This window comes from Pyricularia grisea, assembly GCF_004355905.1.
Source record: "Pyricularia grisea strain NI907 chromosome Unknown Pyricularia_grisea_NI907_Scaffold_2, whole genome shotgun sequence".
Taxonomy (NCBI): domain Eukaryota; kingdom Fungi; phylum Ascomycota; class Sordariomycetes; order Magnaporthales; family Pyriculariaceae; genus Pyricularia; species Pyricularia grisea.
The window spans coordinates 8,312,439-8,329,259 of record NW_022156717.1 but is presented as its reverse complement, the minus strand read 5'-3'; the positions used below and the strand labels follow the sequence as shown (position 1 = coordinate 8,329,259).

Genomic DNA, 16,821 nt, shown 5'->3' with positions numbered 1-16,821 from the left:
ACCGAGGTGAACAAAGCATCGGGATCACCATGAGAGTGCCCAGGGCAAGACTGTGTTACCGACCAACAATTGGACATGACTAACGTCTAAGCTCTTTGTGTTGACCAAACAATGTAGTTGTTCGGAAAAACAACGCTTTCGCAGAGATCCTGGGCATCGTCTATAAAATGAAGCATAGAATCATCCCTCCGACGACTCTCGACTTAACTCTAGAACAAGCCAAAAAGCAGCCAGAGACACGCCCAGCGACCAAACAGTAACCAAAAGGAACGCCACGAAAACCATAACTAACATTCACTGCCGTGTGGTCGAACGAACAAATTTTGTTTATTGTGCGACCAACTGACACACACAGATAATCCACCACAGTAAGCACATACCCCTCCATACAATTCTCACAATGGGTTGTGCCTCCAGCAAGCCAGCTCCTACCCGCTCAAGCGGCAAAGGTAAAGGCGCTTCCAGGGGAAATCGCAATACTGACAACCACATGGACGTCCTTCTAAGCCCAGTTCCCGCTGCCAGGCCTAGAACGGCTCATCGATCATCCATGGCCGCTCCAGGTCCTGCGGTCAGACCTAGAACGGGGAACAGGTCATCCACAGCTGCTCCTTCCAGGCGTCATAGCCGTTTCAATGAGCATTTGTAGAGTGGTAGGTGTGAGCTCGGGAAACCTGCAAGAGGTAGCACAGGTGTAAGAGTGGCTGAGACGAGGCGATGCTACGATTTCTGAGAAACCCCCAAGTTTCGCATGAGCGCCTTCAGAAAAATTTAGACATCATCAGTGGAGTCTCGGGGATTTCTCACCTTGTATTACTAATAGACTTTTGAAATTTTATTTTGAGACTAAGTTTGCCAAAACCGTCAACTCCGACTCCACCACACACACGTATGCATGTTGTCATCATCTCCTTGAACAAAACATACTCCTTTGTGAAAAAGGGTATAGGCACAGAATTCCAATTCCTTTTGGAAATTTTTGTAGACGCTGCAGTTATAAGTAGGCATAAGACACGTGCATAAAAAAGAGAAAGAAAAAAAAGAAAAAAAACATAAAGCACTTATATTGTTTCGTCAGCTGAAAGAATGTGCAACGCTCAGTGATGGGTTTGGAACATGTAGACTTTGAAATTTGTTTTCCGGAGGTGGCTGGGTGTGTCCCTAAGAAATTAGGAGGCCTACAACTCTGGTTGAAGAAATTAGCAACTTCAAAAACCGAGTTTCGGATGATTCTCGATATAGGAAGGAAACAAGGTTTCTGATCGTCTCAGATGCGGATATTTCCGACATCATCTCGGCCTCAGTCTTGCTCCGTTGAAAATAAAGCACGGACGAGAAAATAGCTATAGCGGGATCAGGAGCGAAATCCGTTCGCTCTTGGGTGGTTGGGAAGTTTGACACCTGCATGGCAAGTATTGTACATACGGTGTAGGATTCGCGGCAGTTTTCGGAGTCGGTCATGTTGGGCGTCCAAAGTGTTTCCAGAAATGTGGGTTGTTGCGAGGGAGTTACCTGGCATCTTGGCTGATCCTCTCTAAAAGAAACCTCTAAAAAAAGGACCAAGGAGGTTGGGAGGGCGGAAAGCCATGACTTATGCCTATAGCACCAAACGTGTCAAGGCCTAATATAGCACCTGGTTGTTTGCTATTTTCTTGTATGACACGTTACATAACAAGATGAGGAAAAAAACGTGGATCGGCGCTTCCTAGTATAGGGCGAATGCCTGCAATACAAAGTCTGCTATACGTTGTACGCGGTTTTCGATTGAATTATTTTGTCCGAACAGTTCGTCCGTTCGTCGTGTTTAACCTGGTTGGTGATGATCAGTCAACAAATGAATTAATGAATGAATAAATGAATACATGTGGCAATTCATCCCAAAAAAAAACATGTGGGTCTCATAAACTCCGCATCGCTCCCCTGAGCCGACTTGGCCCGCGCCAAGAGATGAATTGATGGGCAAATTGCTACGTAAAATGCACGTAGGGAATGGGGTATCCGCAACGATGGCAATCGTCCGTTGTTAGAGTGTCTTTGGTCACATTTTTAATGATTTGGCAGTTATACGTAGTAAAGTAGTATGTTCGCGATCCATACATAGATGCGAATAGAAATCCGAGGCCGAGGCAGCTTTTGGGAGGTGGAATGACGACACAGCTCGTATTTGTCCCCTCTATTTTTCAAGGCTTGTTGCCATTGTGGCTCACCAAACTCCCCACAGGGATGGAACAGAGGCCCCGTATTTTGCAGATCCATTGCTGGGGATGGTGTTTTGCGGTGAAAGCTGTCGTCCCTTTGTTTCTCTGGGTGCACGATTGATCGGATGACATGGGAAAAGCTTGTTAGTGGAACTGGAACAGCAACAAAGTTCTCCATCAGCAGTGCGTGTTACATATGTTTGTTCATGGAGGGCAGTGCTGCTGACTACTGCGGAATATTTTTCGTGTATAATAAGATCGAGTGTGCCTCCCCTTCGTTGGTGTCAAAGCCTTTTTTCCACCTCACCGGTTTTCTAACCATTCCACCTTCGCTCTAAAACATCTGTCTTTCAACAAACAAGACAAAACACATTCGTTTTACCAGTTCGAATCTTCTCTTTCTATCACTCAAAAACCACCCAAGATGCAATTTCTCTCCACCATCCTCGCCCTGGCAGCCACCGCCTCGGCCGCCACCCTTGTCCCTCGCCAGCAGGCCTTTTTCGTCAACGACTTCCAAGCAAACTGCACCGAGCACAGCGTGAAATGCAGCTACTCGTTCGACATCACCTCGGACTCTACCAAGGGCACCAAGTGCGAGACCGAGCTCAACGGACCCGACAAGCTCCCGGAGGTCAAGCAGGCTGCGTGCGAAGGCGGCATGTGGAAGTTTGACGTCAAGCCCCGGGACGGAGGCCTCTACCTGGCCGCCTTCCTGCCCCTCAACAGCCGCACGACCCAGGACTACTGCCACAAGATCCCTGCCGATCAGATCACCACCAGCCCCAGGAACGATTCCGTCCAGGTCCAGAAGTACACTGGCCCGACTTCGTTCCAGGTCTCCATCTTTGACTGCGACAGGTCGTGAGCGGAGGGAGAGCTTGGGTACGACTAGAAGGAAAGGAATTATATCTCGATTGTTATCAAGGGAAACTAAGGGAACCTGCTTTAAGGAGCCAAAGTACCTAGCGTCACGGCCCACTCCAGTACAGGCTTTTGAATTGATACAATCTTGGTCCATGAAAAAACAAATATTCTATGGAGACGTGCATGATCCAGAAGCTACTAAGAGATGTAATGCGTGTCTATAAAAGTAATGAATGGCACGTTGGACTATCTGTTACTGGAACATAAAGCGCTAACACGTGCAAGTATGCGAAGCAAACAAAGTCGAGTTGAATCATTCTATTCAACGATGAACTGTCTGTTATCTTGGAACCTGTTACAGAGATCAACATGTGATGTGAACTACATACTTATATATAGCATCTGAAATCATAAACCAATTATTCATGTTCTATCACACTAGGAACTTGACAAAACATAGCCAAGCATGTACCGTAGCTCAAAACCCTATGCAACGAACTCAACTCCCCTCCCTTGCAAATCCCAAGCCAGCAAAACTGTCGCACGCTTCACCACAGCTGTAGCAGTCTTGTTGACCTGCTTCACAGCCCCTAAAGTGCCATTCACCGCCTCCACGGTCCCGTTGACGGCCGTCTGAAACACAGCAGCATAGCAGGCGTCGTCCTTCCCGGAGCCGCGGTCCTGGCAGCCGCGCAGGCAGTAGTCCTTGTATTGGAGGTCGGCGTTGGTCCAGTACCGGCGGTCCTGGCAGATGAAGAGGGTGTGGTCGATTTTGTCCTTGGACATGCTGTCCGGGAGGCCGTTGGGCTTGAGCTGTCGCCAGATCTCGTCGCGCGTCCAGCCTGTATTTTTTGGCATCAGGTCGTCGTCCACATGGTCAGTGTCTGCATTGTCGAAACTTTGTTTGGGGTATGGGAATGGTTGGAAATGGTCGGGGGAAGCATACCCATGTTCACCAATGTGTGACCACAGTAAATCGTGTCCTCGGTTGCAGGACAAGCCCACGACACTGGAGACAAACAGTAGAAGTCTTGGGAAAGCTGAAACTGGGTGCATTGTGGTTACGGATGCGGTGTACCTTTCAAAAGAGATAGCAAAAAGTAAATAGGCTGTTTGGGATTGGTAGCAGTCTTGATCAGCTTTATGCAAGTTTAATGATGAGACTCTGGGACTTTGAGACTTGGGATAGCAGGCGTGAGCAGGTCCAGCTTTTTACAATGAGGTAGGTATTATATAAATCTCACAGTGTGCCCTGTGGCTGCTTATGCCATTGCATGACATCCAGCTTCGAGTGTCACGTCCTAGGCGACAACGCAAGCTGTATATGTGCAATGTAACAATAAGTTCGGTGTTGGTCTTGAGCCTGAAGTCACCGAATAGTTTGACAACAACTGTAAGGTCGAAACTAACATCTCCGTACCGATTCTGTATACTCGTTGTAGGCTATGTTATCGGCGCGCACTGCTTGACTGCAACATAACCTAAGTTGGTAAGCTCGCTTACACGGATGAAGTGTCGAGCGCATCATCCGCTATCCGTGTGTAGACTCGTAGACCAAACCCTCTGCAGAGCAGCCGAGAATAAAGACAAGATTAACGTCAGCAAATGAAATTTTGCAAGCTGAAAGGCTAGCTGACAGAAGTGTCAATAATTGTGGGTAAATCAAGGGTAATGCACTGGTCTGGCCGATATGAGAAGCGTTGCACGAGGAAGCACGAAAGTGGGACGATGGTATAGCACCAGACTATTAGATAAGATCGGCAATAAGTAACAGCACTGTAACGGATCTTGGAGAAGAACAAAGGCTAACTTGTATGTTGAACTGGCTCCACGACAATGTAATATCGCCGAACTAGCAGGTCAGCTTTTCGACATCATATTGTCTGATCATCTCGCAGCGCCGTAAACGTAATCGCCGATAACAGGCGAGCCAGAATTCTTTGCTTTGAAAATTGCTGCTGATAGGAATCTTGGGAGAAACGTTTCATTGGCTCTCAGCTTTGATATCATGACTATACTTGCCCAGGCATCTTATGGGGATACTGGTATCTGAGTGTCCTAATGGTGGGCTATCAACAAGGGTCGAATTATCTGGCGTCCATGATATTCCATTTGGCAACCGACTTATATCCACTCAGTGTAACCATCCAAAACAACCGGTTTGAAACTTAACCCAACCAATGTTCCATCCAAATTTGTCGGCCATTGTGGTAAGTTTGGTTGGGAATAAGTACAGGGTGTGGTTGTTCCACAACGGGATTTTACTAAGTTATTCGTATCTGAAAACAAACCTCCTGAAACAAGCCACAAGTCAACACCCATAATCATACAAGCAAAGCGCCTAGCTTCAGACGCTACAGACACGTCGTCTACTGTGATGTCTGACCCAGCTAGACCCATCCATCTCAAAAGCAGGAATGCTTCCCTCGAGCTCCTTGGGATCCGTCACGGTTCCTGAGATCCAAGGCGACAAGGGAGCCTCCAGTTCGCACAATCCGAGTTGATTCTCGTTGCCCCAAATGCCCAAGCCTCCACTTCTGAACTCGACATGAAGACCTGGATCTGACCTTGGCTGTGCGAGATGTACTGATCTGGCCAACCCGTCATATGTGTGTACGATCGCAGTCCCACTGTTTTGGTCCATAGGCTTGGGACCTGACGAGCCACTAACAGAAGGAGGAGGCCATGTATAGCAGCATCGCAGTCTTGGATGACCCTGTTTCCGCAGGAGAACAAAAGCAAGCATCCCCAGAGAGAGTAGCAGCGCCAAGATCCCGACTGCAATGCCTGCAACGGCGCCTTTGCTCATGTAGGTGTTTTGCTCGTCCCCTGTCTCGAGGGCGTTGTTGGCGCCTTGATTTCTTTTGGTACCCCATGAGCCTTGAGAACACAGCGGCGTCGTGATGTCTGAGTTGTTCTGCGCCACAGCCACAAGGTCCGGTTTGCCGGTGTCTGCTTCTTTGCTGTTGGCTTCCCACAGCGTGAACCGACTCGCATCCTGGTTGACCATCAGGTACGCGGCGGCGAAGAACTGTTGCCCTAACACGATGGGATCGTCCGCTTCTGGGCCTTGGTTGGGGTATATGAGCACATCGGACCGCGAGTCGTCTGTCTGCATGTCGCCGGTGGCCGACTCAATGAATGTATGCGGCTGAACTAGCAGTTCGTTTGGAACGCGAACCGTTAGACCGGAGCCGAGTGTTATCGTGAGATTACCGAAGGAGCTACGCAGCGGGGGAAGATTATGGTGTAAAATTCTGCATGTCAGTAACCTGATAAACTTTCCTCTTCATGGGCTTCAACTCACAGATCGACGCTAGATGGAACGACGACATTGCCAACCCACCAGCCATCACCTCTCCCGACCAAAGAAGCATCGATCTTTGAAGCATCAAGCCAAGCATCAAAGTAGGAACTCTTAGGCAAGGTCATAAGCGTCCTCTTGGACGGATCAAGACACGCCACATGGCTAGAGGTCTTGTTGTTGTCCTTTGGGAAGAGACTTTTGTTCGTCCCATCGGCCAAGCCGACTGCGATATCAGCAATGGTGACAACCAATCCGGACGAGCAATTCCTGACACCATGTGTAAATCTGTCTGAAAAACTCCTCCCCATCACCCGCGTCTTGTCGTAACCCCCAAAAACCAGCCCTCCATCGGTGGCCGCTTTGCTGCCAATGCCGCGTCCGGCCCAGAACCCCACGCTTCTCGACCCAATCTTGCCAGTTGATGCCAGGGTGTCGAGAAGGGTCGAGTTTGGGCCGAGACCCAGCATCGGCATCGGGGCTATATGGAAGTCTTTTGTGACGTTCAGGGGAAAAACCGGGATGACGACGTCGGTGCCGAGAGCGAGCTTGTCAACGGTCGTGGAAGGATCGCTCGCTCGGCTTCCCGATGCGGAGGCGTTGTAAACCCCGCCTTGGAGGGTCGCGCAGGCCTCCCCAGACCATCCCTTCTCGCAGTCGTTGCTACTGCCGTGGATGAGTGTCATGTCGGTGGCCCAGGTCGGTGCAAGTGCGAGAGGTTGGCTGGGTTCCCCTACTGACACCTCGGCGCCTCGCATACGTTTCCCGCCGGCGACCTTGATATCCCCAACTCGGACATGGATGGGAGCGGGACCACACGCATCTGGGCTGCAGAGGGAGACAGAAGCCAAGGTAAGGGCAACGATTGCGAAGAAGATGTGGATGAGCATTGGTGGGAATGGAGAAGGGGGCTTCTGTGGCTACGGAAATCAACTTGTAACCTGGATTTATTAGGCATGAGAATGGCCTAGGAACTTGCGAGATTTCCTTTCCTCGTTTCCGTCCTTTCTCGAAACCGCCTCGAGTGCAACGTGCCTGTTCTATATAACCGCCATCCCTCGCCAACCCTTGGGAATCACTCGCGTATTTCGCAGCGATGCAACGCTTCTCATCACCTGAAAATAGAGATGGTGGTGTCTATCCCTTGGACTTGGATGCGGGTCGTTGAATTTGGAATCACAACCCAGAGCTTTCACAATGATTGGCTACTTGTTGGGTTTTTTTTTGGTTTTTTCTTTGTCCCTTGGAACCATCGTCCAGGCTTTCTCGTTGGTCTTGGCATGTTGTTGTTGGTGATGTTTGCTGCAAGATTTCTCAGGCTTTTACAGACGTTATCAGAGCATTTTGATCACGACACCGGAAAAAAAAATTCGAGTTGGTGCATCTGTGGCATAACCCCACACTTGGGCTTTTTCTGTTCAAAAGTATTGTATTGATAGAACGGTGATGTGCTTTCCGGCGGCACAGGTTGGAAGCGGGTGTGGCGTAGGGAAGTTGGTGTGGGAAGCTGACTAACGTAACGTTGTTTTGCTTTTTGGTTCGTTTGATTTGCTGCTCTCCAACCTTTTTTGACCTAATCAGGTACCGACAAGGGGCTTTGGGGGCTCAAATTGTGATTCTTTTCTGTTCAACAAGCTCAGAGGTAACACACGTTCCTGACATGCCGCAATCTTGCGAAACGCTAGGTTTTCCGACGAATTGGCGCTTATTTTCTAGACTATGTCTTGATGATTAATTCTCGGGCAATCGGCAAAAGGTTGACTGATTGATCGATCGATAGGCAAAATAGGTCCTCATTCATCCCTTGCGTTGGTCACCCATGCAGAAATTGTGCCATGGTCACCACCAACCAACCAGTTTAGTAGAGAACAAAGAAAAGTGAATAGCTAAAATAAAACCAAGTTAAAATAAATAAAGCAGAAACAAATTGATATTGGCCCGGACCGCAATCCGATAAAATTGGGTCCAACGTCATCTCTTTTTTTTTTTTTTTCTTCTTTTTACCTGCATCTGCCAACAAGCCCCCAGGTCGCAATCGCTTGGCTTGGCAGTATGTCTTGGCTTTGTCTTTGGGATGAGGACAGGACGGAAACTATTTTCATAATGTGTGCAAAGAATGGGGGAAGAAAATGGGGGGCGAAAGAGCAAGGAAAATCAAACAAAAAAAGCACAAAAGCAAAGCGATTGGTGGACAGCAAAAGATTTAGTCTTGCACTCCTTGTTGGCTGGTCCCTTTACCTTAGTCAGAAAGAAAAAAAAAAGTACAAAATTCTTGGAACGGACGAGGCGAAGGTAGACGCAATAAGTTTGATAAAAATGATAAAGGTATGGATAATCCTCCTTTTCATTGCTGTTTTCTCAAAGTGCCTTGGCCTGATGTGTTTTGTCCCGTCGCAGACAATCATACCCAGATCCCCGACGCGACGCATCATTGGTTGCACACTCGCAACACCGCTTGCCCCCCTCCCGAACTTGACGTTGACTCGACCAACAAGTTACGATCTCGGGAGTCGGGCCGCGCACGGCATTAACAGCTTTCTTGCAGATCCATCACTGTTCTGCATGATGCACTTGACATTTTTTTTTTTTGTGGCGGGGTAAGTTGTCAGTTGGTCGGTCACAAACGACCACATCTGGGGATGGTCCGTTTCACGTCCTAAACATGAGTAAATAATTCGCTCATCAGACGTTCAGAGTATTGCTATGTTATCGACAGGAATACCCCTGTCGTCGCCATGGGCTGGACCGTCACCGACGCTATAAATCCTCATCAAGGTTCACTTTCAGGAGAGGAAGATTTTGGCTTATACTCTGAACCAACACTAGCCTCAAATCTAAAAAAGTCATCTCAAAGTCTCGACGACTCTTGTTCATCATAAACGCGCGTTTTTTTTTCTTCTTTTTTTTTTATTTTATCAACAAGCCCGATCAAAACACTTTATATATCACCAGTGTCCGCCAACCTCCAAAACTCCAGTGGTTTAAAAAAGTCTTCACCACTCTCAAACCTTTCACCACTCTATTCTATTTCTCTACCGATCACCAAACACATCAAAATGCGTTTCGAATCCACAATCATCGGCCTTTTGGCTGCTGCCACAACCGCCATCGCCGTCTCGGTGCCACCCCAAGCTGCCGTCGCAGGAGGGCTCGTCGCCCGTCAAGAAGTGGAGGGTGGAGAAATAAGGGCGACCCGCGTGAAGCGGAACGAGGATGAAGAAGGTGGCGACGACGAGCACTTCAACCCGACCAGGGCTGTCGACCACGATGACCCCAACGACCCAAACCACACCGGAAGTCCGGGTGCCGAGCCTCCTGTCAAGGCTAGGGATGCGGCGTCCAATGCTCAAGTAGATGATGACATTGATACTACTCCTGAACCTGATGATGACGGAAACACTGACCAGGACAGTTCTGACGACGCCCACACAAAGAGGGACGGCAAGGACAAGGACAAGGACATGGATATGGATAACATGCACAAGGCTTCTGGCAAGAACTCGACCAACATGTCCAACATGACCATGCCGGCAGATGCCAAGGGTGCTGCTTCTGGCGTTGGTGTGAGCGTCGTGCTGGGTACGGTGCTGGGTGGTGCCGCTTTGTTCATGGCTCTCTAGGCTTTCGGATCATGGATTGAGTTCATGTAGATGGAGTGTTGGATATATCTGTTATGCGGCTATCCAAGTATCAGGTATAATTGGCAGGACGTTGGTTAACAGACTTTCTTTCTTATGAATCATGTATCTGAAATCCCGTCATTATATTAGAGATTTAACCTTGTTCTCTTTTTTCTTCTTCACATAGTTCCTATCCCGATAGTGATGCCCTAATATGACTTTTCTCCAATCTCACTTTGCTGTATGTCGACCACAAATTTCAAGTTTTGAGACTCCCTACCTGGGCAGCAAATTAACCCCATGCTTGGAAAATCACTCGAGGCTACAGCCTCCGGGACTGGAGTCGTCGTATTTGATACAACGTTGTCACACGTATAGATTGTCCTTGAGAGTGACCCTCGCCGTTGACATGGCTACAGTGGGCATTTTATGCGGATTGCAATCCGGACAGAGGAATAAAAGAAGCAGATAATCTGGATTAATTTTCCATTCTTTTGGTTGATCAGAAGTGAGTTCCAACGCATGTCTGTATGGAGGCGGTAGACCCATTTATAGGGGGCCATGCACAAGCAACTATCGATAAGAGTTGAGCAACCATAACTGCAACGAGTATCCATACTGACATCTATATGCATTTGGTGTTCAGCATGGAAAAGTTGGCGAGCTTCTTGACCATGCATTATGTCATGAAGCCAAACCTCTTATACAAGCCACGCAGGACTTCCTGGTCAACTCTCGCTCTACTGGTTCCTAAAACCTTGTAGCACAACGGGGCCAAGTCTTAGCTGGCAGGCCTAGGATATTCTGTGGTCAGTCAACCTTATGAGATAGAGCGCTCTAAGCTTTACAACAAACATTTACGGCATTAGTAGGGCCGATGGAAATATCAAAATGCCGAAAAATGCACCTAAACAGGGCATAAGCATTGTTTTCATTATTCTCCTTGTGATATCATGCATTTTTGGAGTCTGTAGATTCTCATCACATCTGGCCTTTTGGACCCCACTGTTCCTATTCTTCTCTTAGTCACGTACCCAATTATGAGCCTTTGATGCCACTCATGGCGTTGTCTGAAAGTTTGTCCATGACCAAGTGGTTAGGCGTAAGACGCTAAGAGCTAGGAAGCTTTCGACTGGTAAAATTGTTATTACTATGATGTCTGCCGAAAAATTCCCTCCTCTGCCACCATATGTGTATACGTGACCCTTCAGCAGGTTTACTGTCTGTGGGAGTAATTAATACCCAAATCCTTTTTCATTTTTTTGCCCAAAACTATTACCAAAGTCGGCAACGTCCACGGTCCGCATCACTAGACGACAGAGCCAGGTGAGGCTTTTTTTTACCCTTACCACCGAAATATTGCATCTATTTGCGTGCTTTGCACTTGCTATAAGTGCATTGATAGTTCCTTTCGGTAATCAAGAAATGACAAAAATCCTAGGTACCAAGGTGGACGCTAGGCCGAGTCATGGTGTCGACTACCTAGTAATCCTCATGCTTTGCGACAGTGTAAAGTGGAAAATGAATGGGCCCCAGTTCCCCCGAGTTATGTATGTATGTGTAGAAAGGTCATGGTAGCACATTTATATGTTCTTATATCGACATTCGGTCATTCACAACTTCGTGTCTCGTTTAGTATTAGGAGGTTTATATTAAGAAAAAAAAGAAAATTCGGTTTCTAAGAAAACGCCTGCCTTGGGCAAAGGAACAGCAAAACGAATATGGATGGCTTTATCTGCATAAACCTTTATAGGCAGATCGGCTTTATAGTTGATCTCTAATCTTAAGCCTTCATTCAGTTCTGCAAATCTCGATTGGGTTGGAGTTATTTACTACCGGGGTGCCTGCCGACTTTGTGCTAATTATAACTTTGAACTTTTCTTTTCTTCACAAATAAAAGCGGCGAGAGAAAGGAAGGGAAAAGCGGATGCTATTTATGTCACTGCAAACTCCAGATTCAATCCCTTTAAGTTTGAAGCTACGTTATCCGGTTCTTTAAACTCTACGTTTACTTTGGTCGGCGAAGCGAAAAAAAAAAAAAAACGACATCATGCATTTCATACAATATCTTTACATTCATACAATTATCGGGTTAGCTATCCTTCCAGCAGTCTCTGGCACGATTAACGAAGTAGTGTACGAGCAAATGTACGACTTGTCTCAACTGGAGACTGGAAAGCCCGACAACGGTTGTTTGATCACTCTTTTTGCTGCGAACTCCGATCCATCGAGGACCCTTGGTAATGGCCTTGGCGTGCAATGTATTAAGTTTCGCGAAACGGGTTATGTTATGGACATCAAATTCGTTGTGGGAAACAATTGTAAACAGGTCCAGCTCAATCGGTATTTATGGACATTTACTGCCAAGGCATTTCCGGCTGAGTGCTAAACACTTTGCTTTCCTTTGCGGGATCGCAAAGAGGCATGTCTGGCGTATTGCCCATGATTTGCTTCCCAAGGCCACCAGAAGATGTCATTTTGGGAGGGAAACCCCGATATTGGAATAAACGCAGTCGGAACTCGGGAGCGACAAGTCGACCTGAGATTTATGTTTCGTCTAGTGCGATGGGCGGTAAATTAATACACCAGCTTCGAGTCACGTCTCTTGCTCGAGACCCTTTGGACTAGGACTTCATCACTTTTCTTTTTTTGCCCATACTGGCGCGACCAAAAGCGCTGGAACTGAGATTGTCTCAATATACAAGCTACTCCGTCTCGAATTGTCTACTATCTTTTGCAATCCGAGAGTTAGCCTTTTCATCTGAACAATGTATGAAAACGTGATTGTGATGCCAGTTTCTTTACGGGATACTTTCCTTCTTCTCAAAGCTGATCAATCAGTGTACATGACGCAGCTTCAAAGACATGCTGTGCACGCTAGATTCGAAGTTGAATCTTTCTAGGACCTACAAACGAGTTGATTGCAACTTCATTCTAGGCAACGACCAGGCCCAGCATAGCAAGATCCGGTCAATGTCCCCAGATAATCGATGTCGCAGGAATGATGAAGCAGCCCAGCAGCTAGCATATTTGTGAGGGTTAAATGAAAAGATTACCCACGACAGAACACTGTGTAGACGGTAGTAAATGAGATGCGTCTGTGGACGATGCCGAGGGACGAAGGGGAAAGTCTATGAGCGCGGTACGCGGTCGGCCACTCGCTAAAAAACGGCCTCTGGAGCTGCGATTTTCCCGGTGCCAGGAAATGCACTGACGCGTAAGACTTTGCTTACGAGCGTTTTGGTTGTGAAGGCGAAATAACTCTATTGGTCGCCGAGTAGGTATTCGAGGTAAATCGCAGAGCAACGGGAGGGGTCAAGGCCAAGTTTTAGCAGCTGCAATGTAAGGTACGTTTATGAGATTTAAAGGTTTTCTTTTTGAAAAGTCAATCTTAGGCTGATAGAGCAAGTGTCAACGCTCATATATATCATTTTCATTTGAGTTTACTGCATATCATCTAGTGATATAAATACTTTTGTTAAATACGACGTTATCATCATTTGCATGAGACTACTACACAGCTGTGAGGCTAAGTCAAAGTTCATTCTGCCAAATACTGGGCAACATTGATGTTGGAATAGGAACACTGAACTCACCAACCGGGCATGTCCCTTTCTGGATAGGGATATCGGATGTTGGCCCGATTCATGGCAAGCACGGTCATGTCCGAATCTCTATGCATCCATCTGTCAGGAGCAGGCAGATCCAGATCCTTGATCCATGGCGCATTGATTGCATGACCCGCAGAGCTTTGGCATTAATGTACTATGTACTATATATATGAGCCACCCCTCGTGCCTCCTCAATTTGCGATTCATAGAAGACAGGCAATTTTTGATGTGCAGTTAGCAATGGAACTAGCCATTAATCTTACTATACACAATCTTCTCCATTGCCTAAAAAGAAGGCAAAAAATCAAAGAATGGGAAAACATTGTCGACAAAAAGATTGGTTTGGGCTGACGGAATTAACAATCTGGAGTTTATTCTTCCCACACGAGAACACCGCTGCCGGGTGAAGGTTGTCGACTCATGACCTTGCGCTGCTTGTTCTAAACCCCATAACTCAACTACAGCAGGTTATGTCCGCTCAAGAATCCTGGGTTTTATGGCTAAAAGAGCCGCGGTAGTTACAAGCAAACCTACTCAGATACTTACTACTTGCTACAGTGAACTCATAGCCAGCAGGGGCAACACACTCCCCGAGACGTCGAGAAATGTCGGCGCCGGGTACCTTTGATCAAGCCACCAGTTCGAGTCAGCGAGCGGCTGTGGAATGCACTTTTCGAGAAAAATCAAAAATTCTGGGATGAGTGACTCAACTTGCGCATTACCGAGTAGGGATCCCAGTCTTTGTTAGTATGCGGTACGCATTCGAGAGATTTAATCAGGCCACCTGTCAATTCGGAACCAAGGACCATCGAAAAAAAGGCATATGTTATATCGATGCTTGTAAACAAAATAACATTGACGGGGAATAATTTGTCAGCGCCCGTTAATGTTAAAAATGCTTTTGTCCTTTTTTCGTTCTATTTTTCGGTGCTTTATTTTCCCCATTTCTTTAAAGCAAACGTCGTAAAAGGGGATGGAGAATTCTTACCAGCCGAAATACCAGAACTGGACCAAATATTTCCATCCACAACGCACCTCGCCGTAAGTACCCAGGTTACTTTATTACCGAATTGGGCCGGAAAGGACCAGCCTGCTTTGTTGGTCGTTGCCTTTAGGGTCATTCAAAACGCCAGATTTGGCCAGAAATGCGGACCCAGTGCACACGCCAAGGAAATGTTTGAGGCTCGGTTAACGGTCGCGGATAAATTCCTCGATCACAGTGTTGTTTATCGCATTTAGATCTTTAGCGCCGTCACCAGGAATGAGGATCATATCCATGGGCAGTGGATTGGCAAATGAATGTGTTGCGGTATGACTCGGTGCTTGGATCGGGAGCTGCGTGGCAGGCGAGCGAGCCCAAACAAGTCCGGCCTCCTTTCAGATGAAGGAGGTGGTCACGCTGATACTGGCGGACAGCTGGAGAAGTGCGGTGTTGCAGAAAAGCCTTCTTTAGCGGGAACAAGGTGTTTCGGACAGCGGAGGGTCAACACCCACCAATAGCATAATACAGAATTTTCCAACAAGGTCAAAAGGTTGAAAGCCCGGGTAAAGCACCTGAGACGGTGGCGGTTGTTCAGTTACTATATCGACAATTTCCGGGTATACACAAATGTGTTCACTTACGATCCCGATGTCAAGACTTTCGCCAAACTCCTCAGGGTTGGCGACTGGGCTAAAACTAACATGATCGATAGACCAAGAATGTATAACCACGAAGCCTTCATGATAGATGTGTTTGTGAGATAGAGGCTATAATTATGTTGGACAGGCTTTTAAGCTAAAAGGCTCATGAGGGTACTGAGAAAGCGAATGGTTGTAGTACTATGCGGAAGCCATGCCAAGGAAGACATAACTGTGATCCTTTTACTTGCTCCATCCCGTCAGTGCAATATATACTCTACCGTCAAGACTCTCTAGGCGTTATTCTCAACCCATTCGGGCCACACCACATAGTGATAATCAACCAAAGGACTTGCTGCCAATACGTGTTTTACAAGCGCTGTTAGCTGGTTGGCGAGAGCCTCCAACACAACATATACCCGTGAGCTGGTGTGCGCCATTAAACCCAGCAGACCTGAGTTTATTTCCCCATACTCAATAAAGCAGATGTACCGAAACTTCCTACTCTGTGCAAGTGCAAAAAGAACCTAAAGTCTGGTATGCGGTTGCCCATGTAACAAAAAAGCAGAATTTCACGCCAACCCCTCCATATCAGGGGAAATCTACAGAAAATTATAGTAGTTGTACAGAAGGATTTGGGCCCAGACATCTCTGAATCTCAATCGTACCATCAATGCTGAGGCCCTACGCAAGTTAAATCGCACAGGTTCATCGGCCTGGGTCTATTCCAACCAGTTAAATAGAGCGGCGAGTGATAGTAGACATTTGTCTACTTTTCTCTGACAGCCGGTTGAGTACATACCCAGGTCCCACACGCAAACATGTTGAGGTTGGGTTCATGTTCTTGGAACTCAACCTCTCTAGACTCCCATCAGGGTAAAGGCCTGCTCAGAATTGCTCAAATCTCACAGTTTGTATAACAAAGTGGCCGAATGTTGCCTAGGCTCCATACTATGTGACCGCAAGCTTGGAAAAGGCTGCAAACAGTACCAAAAGTGCAAGGCATTCACCGCCACTCGCAAGAATTCTTCACCCTACGGGTCCCCTCTTTCCATCCCTACCTACTTAGTATATCTGTACGTATCTTACATGCGGATACTGCCGTCCTGCTTAATTCATCCTCCTTAGGGAATGGAGCGCACCAACCTCTTAGAATAGTAGCGCGGCCTCATCGCAGACCCAGCCTTGCTCTCATCCAACAAACTCGCCTCCCAGACGGACCAACGCCAATCGGCTTCTGGTGGCTCAGATGTCCTTATTGCTAGAGTTTTGCAAGCGCAATACTTGAGTATACCAAGCCTCGCTTGCTATTAACAGAGGAACACAATCGTACAGGTAGAACAGATATATGTCTATATGCGTCAATGGCAGAGGTAGGCAATGGAGGTAATAGGTGTGGCAGGGCTAATCAACGTTAGCTAGCTTAAGCTTTGCTGATTTAACACGAAACATGCATCCAAGGAACTAATGAATATCTGGCGAATATTTAACTGGACGACAGGCACCCCCCTAAACCCTAGCTGCCGGTCAGCGGTCAGCGGTCGGCGCCTTGGGTATATACCATAAGTGTGCGCAAGTAATGGTTAAGTGCTCGGCTAGTT

General features: G+C 47.3%; 6 protein-coding genes across 6 annotated transcripts; 3 read left to right on the top strand and 3 right to left on the bottom strand.

Moving 5' to 3' along the window:
• Window positions 1-490: 490 nt before the first annotated feature.
• PgNI_05068 (uncharacterized protein) lies at window positions 491-649 on the top strand (the record flags this gene model as incomplete). The annotated part of the gene is made up of 1 exon (XM_031125108.1): window positions 491-649. One exon carries the CDS (start codon window positions 491-493, stop codon window positions 647-649), a length of 159 nt encoding a protein of 52 aa, XP_030983986.1.
• Window positions 650-2,622: 1,973 nt separating this feature from the next.
• PgNI_05067 (uncharacterized protein) lies at window positions 2,623-3,066 on the top strand (the record flags this gene model as incomplete). The annotated part of the gene is made up of 1 exon (XM_031125107.1): window positions 2,623-3,066. The coding sequence occupies one exon, from the start codon at window positions 2,623-2,625 to the stop codon at window positions 3,064-3,066; it is 444 nt and encodes a 147-aa protein (XP_030985123.1).
• Window positions 3,067-3,551: 485 nt separating this feature from the next.
• PgNI_05066 (uncharacterized protein) lies at window positions 3,552-4,121 on the bottom strand (the record flags this gene model as incomplete). Its single annotated transcript, XM_031125106.1, has 1 exon — window positions 3,552-4,121. The coding sequence occupies one exon, from the start codon at window positions 4,119-4,121 to the stop codon at window positions 3,552-3,554; it is 570 nt and encodes a 189-aa protein (XP_030983988.1).
• A 1,291-nt stretch (window positions 4,122-5,412) lies between these two features.
• On the bottom strand, window positions 5,413-7,259 carry PgNI_05065 (uncharacterized protein; the record flags this gene model as incomplete). The annotated part of the gene is made up of 2 exons (XM_031125105.1): window positions 5,413-6,289; window positions 6,373-7,259. The coding sequence occupies 2 exons, from the start codon at window positions 7,257-7,259 to the stop codon at window positions 5,413-5,415; spliced, it is 1,764 nt and encodes a 587-aa protein (XP_030985126.1).
• A 2,166-nt stretch (window positions 7,260-9,425) lies between these two features.
• On the top strand, window positions 9,426-9,989 carry PgNI_05064 (uncharacterized protein; the record flags this gene model as incomplete). Its single annotated transcript, XM_031125104.1, has 1 exon — window positions 9,426-9,989. One exon carries the CDS (start codon window positions 9,426-9,428, stop codon window positions 9,987-9,989), a length of 564 nt encoding a protein of 187 aa, XP_030985125.1.
• A 4,069-nt stretch (window positions 9,990-14,058) lies between these two features.
• PgNI_05063 (uncharacterized protein) lies at window positions 14,059-14,721 on the bottom strand (the record flags this gene model as incomplete). Its single annotated transcript, XM_031125103.1, has 4 exons — window positions 14,059-14,087; window positions 14,147-14,222; window positions 14,323-14,498; window positions 14,589-14,721. 4 exons carry the CDS (start codon window positions 14,719-14,721, stop codon window positions 14,059-14,061), a joined length of 414 nt encoding a protein of 137 aa, XP_030983344.1.
• Window positions 14,722-16,821: the final 2,100 nt, after the last annotated feature.